The sequence below is a fragment of the Haliotis rubra genome, unplaced genomic scaffold, assembly GCF_003918875.1.
Source record: "Haliotis rubra isolate DU_JTF1 unplaced genomic scaffold, ASM391887v1 Scf656, whole genome shotgun sequence".
Taxonomy (NCBI): Eukaryota; Metazoa; Mollusca; class Gastropoda; order Lepetellida; family Haliotidae; genus Haliotis; species Haliotis rubra.
In genome coordinates, this window is record NW_025767364.1 from 454,263 (window position 1) to 471,058 (window position 16,796).

General features: G+C 40.0%; 1 protein-coding gene across 21 annotated transcripts in view; it reads left to right on the top strand.

The window, feature by feature from the left end:
* Positions 1-515: 515 nt before the first annotated feature.
* Positions 516-16,796, top strand: part of LOC124257300 — a 47,764-nt gene continuing 31,483 nt past the window's right edge. For 9 of the 21 annotated variants that reach the window (XM_046691312.1, XM_046691319.1, XM_046691313.1 and 6 more), the window contains exon 1: positions 1,033-1,266. In XM_046691312.1, the coding sequence (XP_046547268.1) occupies positions 1,165-1,266 (102 nt within the window). In that variant the 5' untranslated portion in view covers positions 1,033-1,164. Of the gene's footprint in view, positions 649-1,032; positions 1,267-2,296; positions 2,356-8,143; positions 8,270-16,796 lie in introns of those variants that run through there. The other 12 variants (XM_046691330.1, XM_046691326.1, XM_046691323.1 and 9 more) reach the window with 5 other exon arrangements.

Here is a 16,796-nt window from a genome sequence, read left to right on the forward strand (position 1 = left end):
TTATATTGTTTCTTCCCGGTATATCAAGTTACAGCTTCTGTGACATCCGCCTTGGCACCTTGTTGGATGGTAACTGCTCAGTGGTGCTGTATGTCACTGTGGCACCAGTATGGTAAACGCCCGCTCACGTTCTGCAGTCTTGCATTTTGTTGGAACCAATGCGCGTCTGAGTGACTAGTGCACACAAGTATACACACTGTAAGCAACAACTGCCGTTACCCACCCCCTCCTGAAATATCCGTCCTTGACGCGGGCTTGCTTCGCCATTTATAGGCAGGTGAGAAACACACTTGAAGAATCCGCCGCTGAGAACCATTATGGCAGCGAGGGGTGTCAGGTCACTATCGAGTGCTCCATCTCAACGGACGGTTAAAAGTTTATCTTACGAACATTATTCACTTAATTTTTTGTTTTAATGGTCATATCGTCATTAGGCCAAACATATGGGTATTTTGGTTTAAAATATTGTTTTTAAGTAAAATTTGATATTTTTAACCTTCTTCCCCTGAAGATAGACTGGTCCCACATGACGGTATATTCGACTGTAGTCTAAGGTTGTACACTGCCTGCTAGTTCCCCTCCAGTCCTCCTAAGCTGTAACTTTGGTCGTGGATTTTCGATCTATTTCGAAGTAGGCGACCTAGAAAAGTAAGTATAATTTCTTATTCTTCTTATCCACCACAATTAACTCATTTATGAACTACGTGCGTAAAGATAACGGTACGAATTGCCGACTAAGCAATATTTATTTACATTAATATGCAAATGAGGAATATTGGATTTACCTGAAATTCGGACATCTTTTACATGGAACACCTGAGCAGGTATCGACCGACAATCTTGACGCAGGAATCGGTAACCATGGAAAGGTCGTGATATTTCCACGGCTTTGCTATGCCAGATGTATCAGAAACTTGAGTCCACCTCTCAATACTGGGCACCGCGCATGTACGTAAGACCATAGGCTACCTCATGTGTGCCATACTAAGAAAAAACCTGTCCGTAAGCTAGCTTTATAGGAGAATCATTTTTAGCAAGTCTTCACTGTCGTGGGAGAAGTGGTCTCAGCAATAGTGTAGAACCACTCTTATCTATTTCTTCAGCCTCTTTTCGTTTTAGATTCTCACGACAGTGATAAGTAGATAAAGTATAAAAACATTTAAAATGAAGCTCTCTCCGGTCTGGCACAACTATGCGTATTTGAAGAATCAGCAGACTGTACAGAAAGTTGCAGTTCAAACTGCCCTTGAAGAGGCTGACGAGAGGGTAGGTCGAGTGATAACGTCGTTATATCACAGGTAGCCATCTTGAATTTGATTCAAACTTGCGCAATCGTGATGTCAACTCCAAGTTTAATATGTGTTGATGATGATACGGCGATATTTGTTAAAGAGATGCTATTCTTGGAATCCCGACCTGATCTGGATGACTTTTTCACCTCCAGTCATTGTTTATGTTCCAAAAGGGAATGTGTTTTGATGGGATGGTCCAGCACGGATGGGTGTTTTGACATAATGGCGGCCGCTTTCCAAACATTACTCTTAAAAGAAAAGGTTAAGAAAATGGCTTCTTCAACCATCCTTTCCTTGGAATGATTTTCACGATTTGTGCAAGGTTGATACACCTGTGCACACCAGACAATAGCATTTGCTCCGTAGGTATAGGTAAGGTTAGGTACGTCTTGATGATTCACCGTAATGCCATTGTCTGGTGTGTGTACTATTATCATTCCAATTTGCAACTCGGACACAGAGACCAGTTTGTCCATAGACGTATCCATCCTTTGTAGTAGGAAGTGGAATATTTCATCATCGATCTGAAGGAATATTTCATTCTAAAATGGCTTCCAAGATAGAATTCGTTTAGTTTGGCATTTCCCCTCGCTGACTCAGCGGAGGATTCTTGGAAGGCCACCAGGTTTCTACACATCATAGGAGAAGCAAGTGATTGTTTTTGTCCTCCAAATGTTTGGCACAAGCAGGAATAAACAACATATCTCCAGCAAAACAGGCCAGGCTATCGTAGTTATCTACTCATCTTGTAAATTTTTGTACGATTTGGAAGAAATAGTGTTTTACTTTTACCACTTTTTTTTCATTTTTGTTAGGAGGGAGGGGTCATTGCGATAGATGGTAATTAACACTTGATATCGAACGCTTGACCATGTAAACATTTATTAAACATATGGATGGACAATGGTCGTGTACACATTGGTCGCTTGTGTTCCGAGTTGCAAACATGGATCTAATTAAGGATGCATTCATGTAATTAATTAATGGTTTTAAACGACGAACAGGTGAGGCTCAGCGGGTAGCTATGACTAAGAGGAGGTTCTTCGCCCCCGGCTACTCTGTGGTAAGATTCACAGCATTCAACTAACACACGGCGACCGCCATTTTGTTTCGCCAGACGACACTTGGCAGCCATATTGGAATTTCTGACAACTTCTTTCTTAGAAACTCCATAAGTAATAAATGCATTACTTTGGCGCTCTGAACGTCTAACATCGCGACATGATATATTTTCTAAGTTTGGAGTGATGATATGGAGTTGTCAAATGTTCCACAATGTTTATATTGTTCTGCAGCTTCATGTGAGGCGGCTGGGTAGCCCAGTGGTTAAACGTTTGCTCGTTACGCCGAAGGCCCGGGTTCGGTTTCCCACAAGGGTACAATATGTGAAGCTCATTTCAGGTGTCCCCGTGATATTGCTGGAATATTGGTGGCGTCAAACCCAACCTACTCTGCAGCTTCGTGAACCTTTGTTTGAAGCCGAACCTGTCGCTGCGACATGCTTTACATATTCAGAGAACAAGGCATTGTTCCTTTCATCAATCTTTGTGTTACGATTTTCACGTCTTTTAACATAGACTTGCGATTGTCGTAGTACAAAGAGATTGTTATGGAACGAAACCCTATCTCTATTTCTTTGTCAGACTACACTGCATGTTGTCTAATGGCCCTTTGATAATTGATATTGACGGAATGTTGTCGTGCTAACTGTTCATGTACAGAATACGGTTCCCTGTTGCATTTCATGAAAATCCTCCACTACATGTCTCCCAAGTTACTGAAACACGTTATATCAAAAATATGGTTTCTCCAGCAAATGTTCCCTTAAGGGGGCTGTGGGATAGCCTACTGGTTAAAGCGTTCGCTCGTCACGGCGAAGGCGCGGGTTCGATTCCCCACATGGGTGCAATGTGTGAAGCCCGTCGTGATGTTGCTGGAATATTGCCAAAAGCGGCGTAAAACCATACTCACTCATTCACTCCCTTCACTATTTTCTTCAGGATATGTCAGTTTGGAATGTCACATAGTTTTGGCACCCGGTGTCATCACTGATTTTCATCCATCAATTTATGTAATATTAACCGCTATTTTGCCTTTTACGTCCAGTAGAATCGGCTTGAGCGGATAATCGAGACTGGTTACTCCCGGCTTTAACGTCTTTTTATTGTTGTACAATTAGAGAAGAGGATCTCAGTGCTCCCTGCATAAAGTACATCTCCAAAAGTAGTCCCTACACACCTTTCTCGCCCTCGTAATAATACATGCTTATGGATCTTATTGCATAGTTCAACTCTGAAATCATTTGGCGCTGACAAATGCCGCTTGTTTGACTAGGTTCGACTCCTACATATGTACATCGAGCGATGCTCGTTATGTTGTACAACCTCACTCACTCACCACAGGAGGAAAATGACTTTTAACTCAATATTCCTCAATTACTGCTTAGTGCTGAGAAACAATTCTTTTGTTTGTCAGACCTCTTTCACGGCCATGTTTCCCCATCGGTTCTAGTTCTCGTTACAGAAGGAATTGCATTCCCCAGCATTTTCCTCCACCACCCTCCCGCCCATATTTGAAAACGCGCCTGTTGTGTCAGCGGCCTCTGCCAAGAGTGCCAAATACCTACAATGCAAGTACCAAGTTGCCATGGAAACCTATGAGGATAGCGTTCTAGATATTCCATCTTGTTTCGCCAGATACGCCAAAGATAACAAAGCTAAAGATCACGCCGCAACACTTGGTGCATTTTGTTGCATATTCGTGCACTTGGATTAAACTTTAAAAATTGGGCGCCTAAATCTGGTTTTATCTGGATGTATCCGAATGTTTCTCTTCTCTGATATGATTACGTGGGTGTGTTCGCGAGTCTCTCAGTGAGTCAGGATTGCTGCTTCGGTACCTGTAGGCGCACTGTTCCGTTATGTAGATAACTCTATCTTTATATAGGTTGTGTGTGGGGGTGGGGGTTTGTGCTAGCCAGGGTAACCTTGTAGCAACGGATGCAAATGAAATGTATAAGATAGAGTTGAACCGCCGGTAGTGATATCAAGACGCGACCTTTCCACTTTGCCTAAATACAGTTCGTATTTTTAGATGTGACGGAAACATGTTAAATATTAACGGATTAGGTTCTTGAGTGGCATATAGAAGTTGGTATTCAAGTAAAAAATATTATGCATGACCAGTTAGCATTCACCCGACGAAGGGGCAAGGAGAAGCCCAGAAATGTTGTTGTTACAATAAAGAAGTTGACATCCATAATATTTTGTCTTAAATTAACGGATTGAATTACATTTACGTGTATTTTTACGTTCATTTTGAAATTAAACTTTAATCAAATCATTATTTAGCTCTAAATAAAGAATTACATTATATTCATTCAGTTATTACAAAAAATATGGTTTTCGCAGGTTACTATTTTCGCTCCTTTGAACACTATTGCTGTTTGAAGTACTTGTCTTCTATGTCACGTGGTAAGGTCTTCAAGCCTGTTGGTATGAATCGATGTCTATCTTTAAGGTATCTAACTTATTACTTCCCTCCCACGTCTCACGGCCTGATACAGCTGTAATATTGTTTAATGCAGTGATAAACCCACTCACTAACTCACTATATAGTATCAGTGTTAACTGTGAAAAGTCGTTTAATGTCTTTCAACGATGGGGCGGACTGGTAGCCTAATGAAGACCCGGGTTCGATTCCCCACATGAGTACACTTAGACTAATGCTTAGTCTCTGAATATATATAATTTTGATAATAACAAACAAGCCCATTTAAATTGAAAAGGAGCCCTAGAAGGTCCAGACCTGAACCTGAGGAAATCTAGACTTGCTTTATTTAGGGCTTTAGCATTGTAGAGAGGGCTAGGCTGTAGGGAAAATAATGTGGTTCAGGGACTGTGAGACAGAATCTAGACTTGCTTTATTTAGGGCTTTAGCACTGCAGAGAGGGCTTGGCAGTAGGGAAATTAATGTGGTTCAGGGCTGTTAGCACTGCGAAGAGACTTGCTTTATTTAGGTTCAGGGACTGTGAGACAGAATCTAGAATTGCTTTATTTAGGGCTTTAGCACTGCAGAGAGGGCTTGGCAGTAGGGAAAATAATGTTGTTCAGGGACTGTGAGACAGAATAGAGTACACTGTGTGAAGCCCATTTCTGGTGTCCTCCGCCGTGATATTGCTGGAATATTGCTAAAAGCAGCGTAAATCATACTCACTCCCTCACCAACTGTCTTTCAGCTTTAAGACATCAAATATATGTATTTGATAACCAACCTAATACCGCGTACATACAGGCAGGGATTCGTTCAAGTACAAAGTACAGTGTCCTAAACTGTAGTCTGTCATACAGACCCTGAAACAAATATATCCAAGAAAGCCTATGCAAGTTTGGAATATGTGGCAAGTCTAGATTTCAACAGTTTCAGAAAATGAAGAAAGTCTCTTAGCTCCTTTTCATTATATTTTCTAATTTTTTTTATGAACAGTTTTTTTCTGTAAAATATGTTCATTTCAGAGACTAGATGTTAGTCTTCCTAAACCGCCCTAGCTGAAGCTGGGGCCTATCAACCCACGTAGTTGTTTATGAGCCGAGAGAATAGTTCCTGCATATGCTCCCGAGCCTACGTCAATACAGCGTTGAGAATTGCTGTCGGTCGAGGCTATGCCTATATATACCTATCCCTTCTTCACTCGTGATGTGAGCCAGCCGATGCCAGTATGTTGACTCGCTACACTGATACATGCACTACAAGACGTATATATCTGTCACTGCAGCATTCACTGTCTCATAGAGCAGCATTTATTCTTAGCCGAAGGACGAACACAGGTATGCAAGACTTGCACTTGGGGTATGTACAGCAACACGGAAACAGATGGGTAGGCGATTCACAGCCAGTGTATATAAACGGTAGCAGAACGCATCACTTAAAACCAAACAGAAACTGCAAGCAAAGCTTTTTATCCAATGAAAAATTTACTTTTTTGGAAGGCATTTAGAAGTTGGAGCAGTAAAGACGGATAGCAATGAATTCGGGAGCAAATAAATATCTCGGTTTACAGGGAATGTCGGATTAGAGGGATGTCGGTTTAGAGGGAGTCCAGTCTATATGGACGTTTCGGTGATATCAGTGTTAGAACCTACTCCACGCCGCTCCCACTGTAATAAAGAAATTGTTCATTCACATATTGCTATCCATCTTGACAAAAGTAGAATAATTGTCGATTGTGGTGATTTTGAATGACGGGTCATAATGAAGCAAGGCTGTTTGGAAAAGGATACGACACAGATGTAATTCTAAAATGGATTTCAGCCCGTAAAATCTTCTTTTGTTGTACTTTGGAATATTCATTGTGTAAAACCATTTCCATTATGGTACCGGCCAATCTCAGATAAAATCAACATCTATTCTTGATTATATATTTGGCAATCATTTGCAATAAGGGCATAGTTCAAGAATCAAGTTTTGACACAATAATCTGAGATTGGATTCGCAGATACCAGGTGTTTGTTTATATGTTAGGTGATAGTTGAGGTCACGTCACCATGGAGATCAGCTATTGGCAGACTGAACTCGATTGAAGTGTTGAAAATCAGTAATCTGTAGAGTGAACCCGATTGAAGTATTGAAAATCAGTAATTTGTAGACTGAACTCGATTGAGGTGATGGATTCAGTTATTTGGAGACTGAACCCGATTGAAGTGTTGAAAATCAGTGATTACTGAGATTGAACCCGATTGAAGTGTTGAAAATCAGTAATTACTGAGACTGAACCCGATTATAGTGTTGAAAAGCAGTAATTACTGAGACTGAACCCGATTATAGTGTTGAAAATCAGTAATTACTGTGACTGAACCCGATTAAAGTGTTTAAAATCAGTAATTACTGAGACTGAACCCGATTAAAGTGTTGAAAATCAGTAATTACTGAGACTGAACCCGATAAAGAGCATTGAAAATCAGTCATTACTGAGACTGAACCCGATTCTAATGTTGAAAAGCAGTAATTACTGTGACTGAACCCGAGTAAAGTGTTTAAAATCAGTAATTACTGAGACTGAACCCGATTAAAGTGTTGAAAATCAGTAATTACTGAGACTGAATCCGATTCTAGTGTTGAAAATCAGTAATTACTGTGACTGAACCCGAGTATAGTGTTTAAAATCAGTAATTACTGAGACTGAACCCGATTAAAGTGTTGAAAATCAGTAATTACTGTGACTGAACCCGATTAAAGTGTTGCAAGTCAGTAATTTGTAGACTGAACTCGACTGAAGTGTTGGAGATGACTAAGGTGGTCGATTAATGATCTGGTCTAAACTTGAGCTGACACGAGTTTTCTCAATAACCCACTATAACGGTACACATCACATAACCGTAGGGAGGAACAAGGCAGATATACGCGTATCGCCAATCTGCTCAAACCATTATTCCGAACTTTACTTACGGAGAAAAACATTAAAAGACGTATACAAAATCCTTGAGTCAGGATGGTATCTCCCAGTCTTTTTGGCTGCTGGCGGTGGGTGGCCCAATGATTAAAGCGCTAACTAGTCACAGAGAAGACACTCAATCAAGTCCTCACATAAAGAGTCCATTCCTCCAGCATCCGTAAGAGTATGTCAGTATGGCTAAGCGCGGCGTAAAATCACACAGTCACTCACCCTGTTTGTGCCATGTGAGTCATCCCTGTCACACTGTTTCCCATCACTTGTAGGAAACAGCTCTTATATGACATGTTTCCTCTTCTTAGCGAGGCTTATCTCTGACATGTACTTGCCGTGCAATCAATTAACATGGAGCTAAACAAAATTGCACCAACTGCATATTTCTTTAAATAGCTAACATTCCATTTGTCTTATAAAACTCGACATTCCCTCCCCATAGAGCTCAGAACAGTGTCGGCCTCGTATGGTGCGCAGGGAAGGTAAAAACATGGATACTAGCACTTCCGATCCGAGGGACTTGAGACTGAAAAAGGTACGTCTTGCAAATCTGCGTACACGTGTCCTGACAAATCACATTCGTCAACGGTCGGAATTTTCCGTTTATTGCAACGAACGTGTCCGATTGTCACGACGGCATGCTTCAAACCAAGCATCTTTGAACTTTGTTTGGAGTTTATCTCGTCTCTGATACTGACTCAAGCTTGATTTTCTTGATCGTTCATGACGTGGAATTGCTTCAGGAAACTGTTTACCTTAAAAGGTAACTGGCTGATGGGCTGTCTTTGGAATAAAGCCATATCACTGATATGACAGTAGATGTGGTCAATGAATCAAAAGGAGTGTTTTCACGAATATTTCGTCTGTTGAGTAAGAACTTAACGATACTCTGCTTTTACACAGTATCAACGCTCAGGGAAAAGTTAGGTTTTTAAGTGGCTAAGCAGCTTCCATAGATAGACTTGGACCTTGCACATTCACTGCACAGGGTACACGCGTAACTCACGCTGGCAAAGTTATTGTACAGTGCATTGCTCTGGAAGATGGCGCTCAAGAGGAAACGGCCAAATTAACTGACATAACTAAGATTTATTAATATACCTTTGTGAAAAGACGTTTGCCGAAATGTCTACCTAAAGGAGAGACTCAAGAGCTTCACTTTATGATAATGATATTAAAGATATTTTATTCATTTAATATGTTAATAGTATTATGGCTATAAATATTAAGAAAATGTAGTTGAAGTAATACCACTTCATTATAACTGTAGGCCCAGTGGAAATAATGGTGGTAAATACCCTCATATTAAACCGACTCGAAAACTGTGTCATAACTGTAATATTGTTCAAAGCGGCTGTAACCAAGCTCCCATACTCACTCTTCTTGGTATATTACCCACGTGGGTAAAACGTGTGAAGTCAGTTTCCGGTGTCTCTTGACTGGATACTGGCGTATTGCCAAAAGCGGTATACAACCGCATTCACTCACTCACCCACCCACTCACTCACTCACTCTTTTGGCAATTCCAAATCGGAAATGGGCCTGTCAACACTACGGCCCACACTTCTAAAAACTAATGACAACATGAATTCATCTACCTGGGTGTTTATAGTGTTGACGAAAAGAATGCAAAGATGATACACTCAACAGAAGATGATGAGCCGTACATGCTTCTCTGACGGAGCTATACCTAAGTTCCATCTGTGTGTTATCACAAGCATATCAGGTTAAGGTAATTAGCGGCGGTGCTAAGACTGGTCGTTGGTTGCTGTCTGTTTGCCAAGGTGGTGATCTCATTAACAGTCTCCAAGATTGACTGGTACGATTATTACAAGAGTATACATGTGTGTTGTTATTTGGGGTAAACATGTTTGCATGTGTGGACCTATTTTAAGGGTGAAGGTCACAGTTGTGTGTTGTGTACGTTGTGAGCTGCTGTTTGGGTTTATCTTTGTGATATTGTTCTCCTGTTACCGATTCTGGATGCTGAATTGACATTACTGGGGAGATGTTGTTGTTTTGATGTAGTTTTTGTTGTCTTAGGGAAAGAAAACAGATGCATTTTTTCACATTTATCATAACATATCATACAATATTAGCCAGCTTGCATCGGCACAACCATACTCTTACACTATTCTTTCCGAAGCGTAAGGGGCTTATAGGGTAGCCCAGCGTTCGCTAGTCACCCTGAAAGTCTGTGTTCGACTCCCTACGAAGGTACAAGGTACAATGTGTGGGGGTCATTTCTTGTGTTCCCGACCCGTGAAGATCCGGGTTAGAATTGGTCTTCAGCAACTCATGTTTGTCGTAAGAGGCGACTAACGGGATCGGGTGGTCAGGCTCGCCGACTTGGTCGTGTCACCGTATCCCAATTGCTTAGATTGATGCTCATGCTGTTGATAAGTGGATTGTCTTGTCAAGACTCAATTATTTACAGACCTCCGCCATATAGCTGGAATATTGCTGAGTGTAGCGTTAAGGAACAACCAACCAATATAGTGTTCCCGCCATTGCTGGAATATTTCTACTAGAGGCGTAAAACCATACTCACTCTTGTGCGTAAACAGATACTCCAGTGATAAGATGTTGGCACGAATCACCACGGATTTGTTGTATGCTTTTAAATTGATATGTAGACCAAATGTAGACCTGAAAGAACTGTTTAGATCGTGGTGATTTGAGTTCAGGTAAAATGATTTACTGCGCTGTTTGGCTGTGATGAGTAGAGGACGGAGGTGCCAGTTGTTCACGTGAGAGCTACAAGAAACAGACCTCTGCACAGCTCATCAACGCCGACTGGGACAGCCAATACGGCAACAGGTGCCCGCCCACCAGCCATCGGGCTGGGAGCTCTGGGGAAGACAGATACATCTAGCCACATCAGCAATGTTGTGTTGTCTTCAGTACAAATATACTTAAACGTGACACTGATTTGCTTGTGCAGATACATTTGTGATTTCCTGATTTGTTTGGTGCCTTGGGACGGAGATATGGCGGCCTCTACTTATTTTAGTCTTCTTCCTGACTGATGTTCTTGGTCATATCTGATCTGACCACCATCTTTGTATTCAAACGGGTGCTACCATTGGGGCATGACATGCTGACCCGTGCTGTCTTCACTGATATTCAGTGATCCATACATGAAGTTTCACTTCATAATTTTCTGATGTTTAAATTTAGAATACCAGCGGGTTTTATTTGTATCATCTTTATTAATTTTAACATCCAGGTATTGACATCAGGAAAATGTTGCTCCGCTTTGACACGTTGTATTATTGTATTCGCGAAGAAGGTGTTAAGCAAATTTCATTTTATCTTCGAATTGAAGTGATTTCAAATAGAGATATATACCTAGTCTTCCTTTCCATATTTATGAAAATTTCGACAGCAAAGTTCAGCCAAGGTTCATTAGGATCTTTTCGAGTAAGGGACAGTTACAAAATATGCCGACGTTTGCACTTTGCTGCTTGTCGAATACCACTAACGGCGCAGAACTTTAACCACACAGCGTGAACATAGATAGGGATTAAGTAACGCTTACAGTAATTGGAGCCACAAAGCCGGGTTTTCAGTGGCTGGGGTCACTAGTTCTTCGATTATGTAGTTGATGTCCGACATGTGATTTTTACAGCAATACTGTTTGTACATGATTATAAGTGTTCATTCGTAACATGAATGGGTGTTATTTTCTATATGCTTAATCTACGACTGTCTTGATGTTTTGGTTTTACTTTATGGTTTTGTACGGAGCTGTAATTTGGCATTATTGTTCGCAGTGTGCTCGGAATTGTTCATGGTCCGGTTTTGTCGTCTTATTTGAAGCAGCGAGTTTGCGAAATAGTTAAAGCTTCTTTCCCCACTATGTTTCTGGAAATACCCCGCCTACATAAGATTAGAATATTCCTGAAAGTGGTGTAAGACATCCTTCATTCTCTTCTCTAGTGATGCGTTATGAACCTTAAATTCATCCCATCGCTGTGAATTGGTAGTGTATTGTGAGTACAGATGGAAATGCCACCTTGTAATGGACGGAATGAGAACCGACATCCTAGGGTTCTTGGCACCAGAGATGTACATCACAATGGGATAACCGTGTCTTGTAATGAAGAAGGGTTCCATCTAGGCGGTTTGGCAAACTTGCCGATGCCTTTCTGACCTGTGTAAAAACCAAAAGCTGATGTTTTGAAAGTCTTGGACCTTGAGAAGTCCTTGAAAATACAAGCAATGTATAGAGTATTATTGACGTGTTTCAAGTTCATCTCGGTGGTGTTCAGGTAGATTATGCCCTATCTTTGCCTGTAATGAGGTTCTATATTTAGCAACATATGCTTCTCCATCGCATGTCTGTATTTGTGACTGGTTCTGTCGGAGAAGCTCGGCGTCCAAGCTTGAAACCAGATACATGTGGGTTTCACAGATCATGTAGAGGTGGTTATTCATATAGCTGGGAGGCTTTGTGTTGAGAAGAAACAAATGTCATGGAAACTGTATTATCTCTATCGAATAACTGCTTGAAGATGACAAGATGTACTATTGTTTTGTTAAATCAATGAAATGATTTTGCGGAATTATGTTATTCGTTCTGAATATACATTGCTATCTAATAAGGAACAATCGGTAACACGTACATAATCAAATGGTAAATCACTTTCCTTTACTCGGTGTGCAGTCGCCACAGAACATACAACCAATCAGGTATTAGGTTCAGTAGATGTTTGCGAGATGGTGCATGCCAATATCACGGAACATCGTAAATAATGAAGATAAGCAACGAATGAGAAATGGGATTTTAGAACCAGAGTGCCGTTGTACAAAGCAAAATCTAGCCTAACTTAAATATATGGTGCCAAATGCGTGTCTATAATGTCACGATGTATAGACATGTAATCACAACATTGTCTTGGCCTTTGTCATGATAATTGATTCCAAGGGCTGTTCAATGACAATTGGATTTGTTCATTTGCCAGAATGGGTCCATTGTGTAGAGGCAGTCTATATACAGTACCTGGTTTATGCCAAGTAGAGGCAGCCAGCTCTTATCAGTGACGCTTGAACTGGGCCTACATCAATGATAACAGTAACGTATGATAAGTCATAATACACATGAGATGTTCCAATACTCCCCTGCAAGTGCCGTCGTAGTGCACTCCGCTGATGGATGCTGCAATAACTGTTGCTACTGGCGGAGTTCCAAACTGATGATGAGGAGTTTGTAGTCAAGGTTTCTGCTTGATCAACACGGCAGAGATAAAGTTTCAACTTTGAGATAACTGATTCAACAGTTTAGATTTAGACACAGTTCTTTACACGTAGAAACAGCCGAGAGCGCTATGTGCTGATCATTATCAAGGAGTTTTAGTATCAAACGTCTAGGAGTCATAGTATCAAACATCTAGTAGTTACATTGTCAAACATCTAGGAGTCATAGTATCAAACATCTTCAAGTTACATTGTCAAACACTTAAGAGTCATAGTATCAAACATCTAGTAGTTACATTGCGAAACATCTAGGAGTTACAGTGTCAAACATCTAGGAGTTACAGTGTCAAAACATCTTCCAGTCAGTGTCAAACATCTAGAGTTAGGAGTTACAGTGTCAAACATCTAGGAGTTACAGTGTCAAACTTAGTATCAAACATCTAGAGTTACAGTGTCAAACATCTAGGAGTCATAATATCAAACATCTGGGAGTTACAGTGTCAAATATCTAGGGAGTTACAGTGTCAAACATCTAGGAGTCATAGTATCAAACATCTTGAAGTTACATTGTCAAACACTTAAGAGTCATAGTATCAAACATCTAGTAGTTACATTGCGAAGCATCTAGGAGTTACAGTGTCAAATATCTAGGAGTTACAGTGTCAAACATCTAGGAGTTACAGTGTCAAACATCTAGGAGTCATAGTATCAAACATCTTGAAGTTACATTGCGAAGCATCTAGAAGTTACAGTGTCAAACATCTAGGAGTTACAGTGTCAAACATCTAGGAGTTACAGTGTCAAACATCTAGGAGTCATAGTATCAAACATCTAGGAGTTACAGTGTCAAACATCTAGGAGTTACAGTGTCAAACATCTAGGAGTTACAGTGTCAAACATCTTCTAGGAGTTACAGTGTCAAACATCTAGGAGTTACAGTGTCAAACATCTAGGAGTTACAGTGTCAAACATCTAGGAGTTACAGTGTCAAACATCTAGGAGTTACAGTGTCAAACATCTAGGAGTTACAGTGTCAAACATCTAGGAGTTACAGTGTCAAACATCTAGAAGTTACAGTGTCAAACATCTAGGAGTTACAGTGTCAAACATCTAGGAGTCATAATATCAAACATCTTGAAGTTACATTGTCTAACATCTAGGAGTCATAGTATCAAACATTTTGAAGTTACATCTAGTAGTTACATTGCGAAACATCTAGGAGTTACAGTGTCAAACATCTAGGAGTTACAGTGTCAAACATCTAGGAGTTAGTTACATGTCATAGTATCAAACATCTTGAGGACATTGTCAAACAGTTAAGAGTCATAGTATCAAACATCTAGTAGTTACAGTGTCAAACATCTAGGAGTTACAGTGTCAAACATCTAGGAGTTACAGTGTCAAACATCTAGGAGTTACAGTGTCAAACATCTAGGAGTTACAGTGTCAAACATCTAGGAGTTACAGTGTCAAACATCTAGGAGTTACAGTGTCAAACATCTAGGAGTTACAGTGTCAAACATCTAGGAGTTACAGTGTAAAACATCTTCCAGTTACAGTGTCAAACATCTTCCAGTTACAGTGTCAAACATCTAGGAGTTACAGTGTCAAACATCTAGGAGTCATAATATCAAACATCTTGAAGTTACATTGTCTAACATCTAGGAGTCATAGTATCAAACATCTTGAAGTTACATGGTCAAACACCTAAGAGCCATAGTGTCAAACATCTAGTAGTTACATTGCGAAACATCTAAGAGTTACAGTGTCAAATATCTAGGTGTTACAGTGTCAAACATCTAGGAGTTACAGTGTCAAACATCTAGGAGTCATAGTATCAAACATCTTGAAGTTACATTGTCAAACACTTAAGAGTCATCGTATCAAAGATCTACTAGTTACATTGCAAAGCATCTAGGAGTTACAGTGTCAAACATCTAGGAGTTACAGTGTCAAACATCTAGGAGTTACAGTGTCAAACATCTAGGATTCATAGTATCAAACATTCAGGTATATCATATATTGTAAGATTTACAGAAGGAGTTTTTGTTTATAATTTTCTCATTAAATTTCATATTTTGTGGCGATACAACGTGACATCCAGTAATTGTACAATGAAATAGCGTAGTGTTGTTACGTAATCGGATACACTTCCACTGATAACAACTGACCTCAAATACCATACGGTTGCTTTCTATCTGAGTAGTATCAAAGTTGGTACTTGCAGATTCGTTTCCGATATCGTTACCTATGTATTTACGTTGGAGAACATCTTCCGCCAAATATGTCAAATGTTCCATGTCTTAATAACACCCAACTGCGCTGGCGATATCGCTGCAGTGGCAGTAGATATGTTTATAGTGCATCTGCCGCAACCTGTAATTAATGGTGCATGTTGATGCACAAAGTAAACATCAAATGGTTGTTTACCCTCAAAGCATATATCGCAACCTGCACTGACAATATCCAACATGCAGCTGGTGAACTGAGATAAAGCATGGCACTGCCAAGGTTACTGTGATGTCTGGACTTACGTCTGTTGAATATAGTCGTATAAATAAGTACCATCCAAGATACGGTGTAACTCCACACGCACGATGTAGCTGATATACCGTTCAAAAGAACTTAAAGACCACTCAAGTACTGAAGTTAGACAGATAAAGTAATATGAAAGAATCGGATGTTCTCTAAATTTATTAAGCTGTCTGTATGAATAATATCGTGAAGTAATAAGAACAAACTCACATAACAACGCGGCACTATGCTCGTGAACCAACAATGACGCACGTACGGCCATTGTTTGACCTTGGAAAGGTCGCAGACGAAGTGTAAATATATTTTGAAAATAGTTTTTGAAACTTTTCACAATATTTTACTTCATTAAAACATGTTGAAACTAAAACTACTATGATATTTTTAAGACATGAAAATTTATAAAGTTGTGGTTACATATAGTCAGCTAATCTTAAATGGCACTTGTTGATGCCCCGTCAAGTGTAAATATGATTTGATATTGGTATTGCAACTTTTTCACAAACCATTCCACTTACTTCATTAAAATATGTTGAAACTAAAATTACTATGATAATTTTAAAACACATGAAAATATATAGAATTGCTATTTCATATAGGCGGTTATTCCTAAATGGTACTTGTTGATGCCCGCGAAGATACGTTAGAACGGTTCTTCGAGAATCATGCTTTGAAGGGCGACATATATCGCCGTCATGTAACTCGTATATTGTTGAGTGCAATACACCTGATGAAAGATACAATTTATTGAGAGCATGTGCATCACCTGCATTTTATCCTTAGATCGCCAGATATCTAACGAGTCTGTCTGGATCAGCCCCTGTTTAAACATTCCACCATTAACACAAGCCATGTTTTCTGTTTATGTTTCTAACTGCACCTACATTGTCGGCGTTTTATTGTTGATCCACAGCAACAGATGATGCTCCTCTGTAAACACGCACACGAATCATTCTTCACCCTGGTCACGTTAATTAATTCGTAAAAGATAAGTGTGATAAGGTGCAGGTTCTACCAAACATTCCACCAATAAGCCAAAGGGTACACAAGCCTATCAGTTTCATTCATGATCCAAACATGTAATTTGGTAAGTACTTCTCCGACCAGAGACGCTGCACTGCATGATGCAGATGTTAGTGCCGAAACATTTAGCCGTTCCTGCAAACATTTACCACAAAGGTTACAAAAGCTGAGGATGTAACTACACAAACATATGCATACACTTTTTACGAATCGAAGACACATTTGATACTCAGAACTGTGTTAGTTTTACAAAAGTATTTCAAGTCTCGTGTATTAAAGGTTACCAATTTCTCATGCCTGATCGTCTG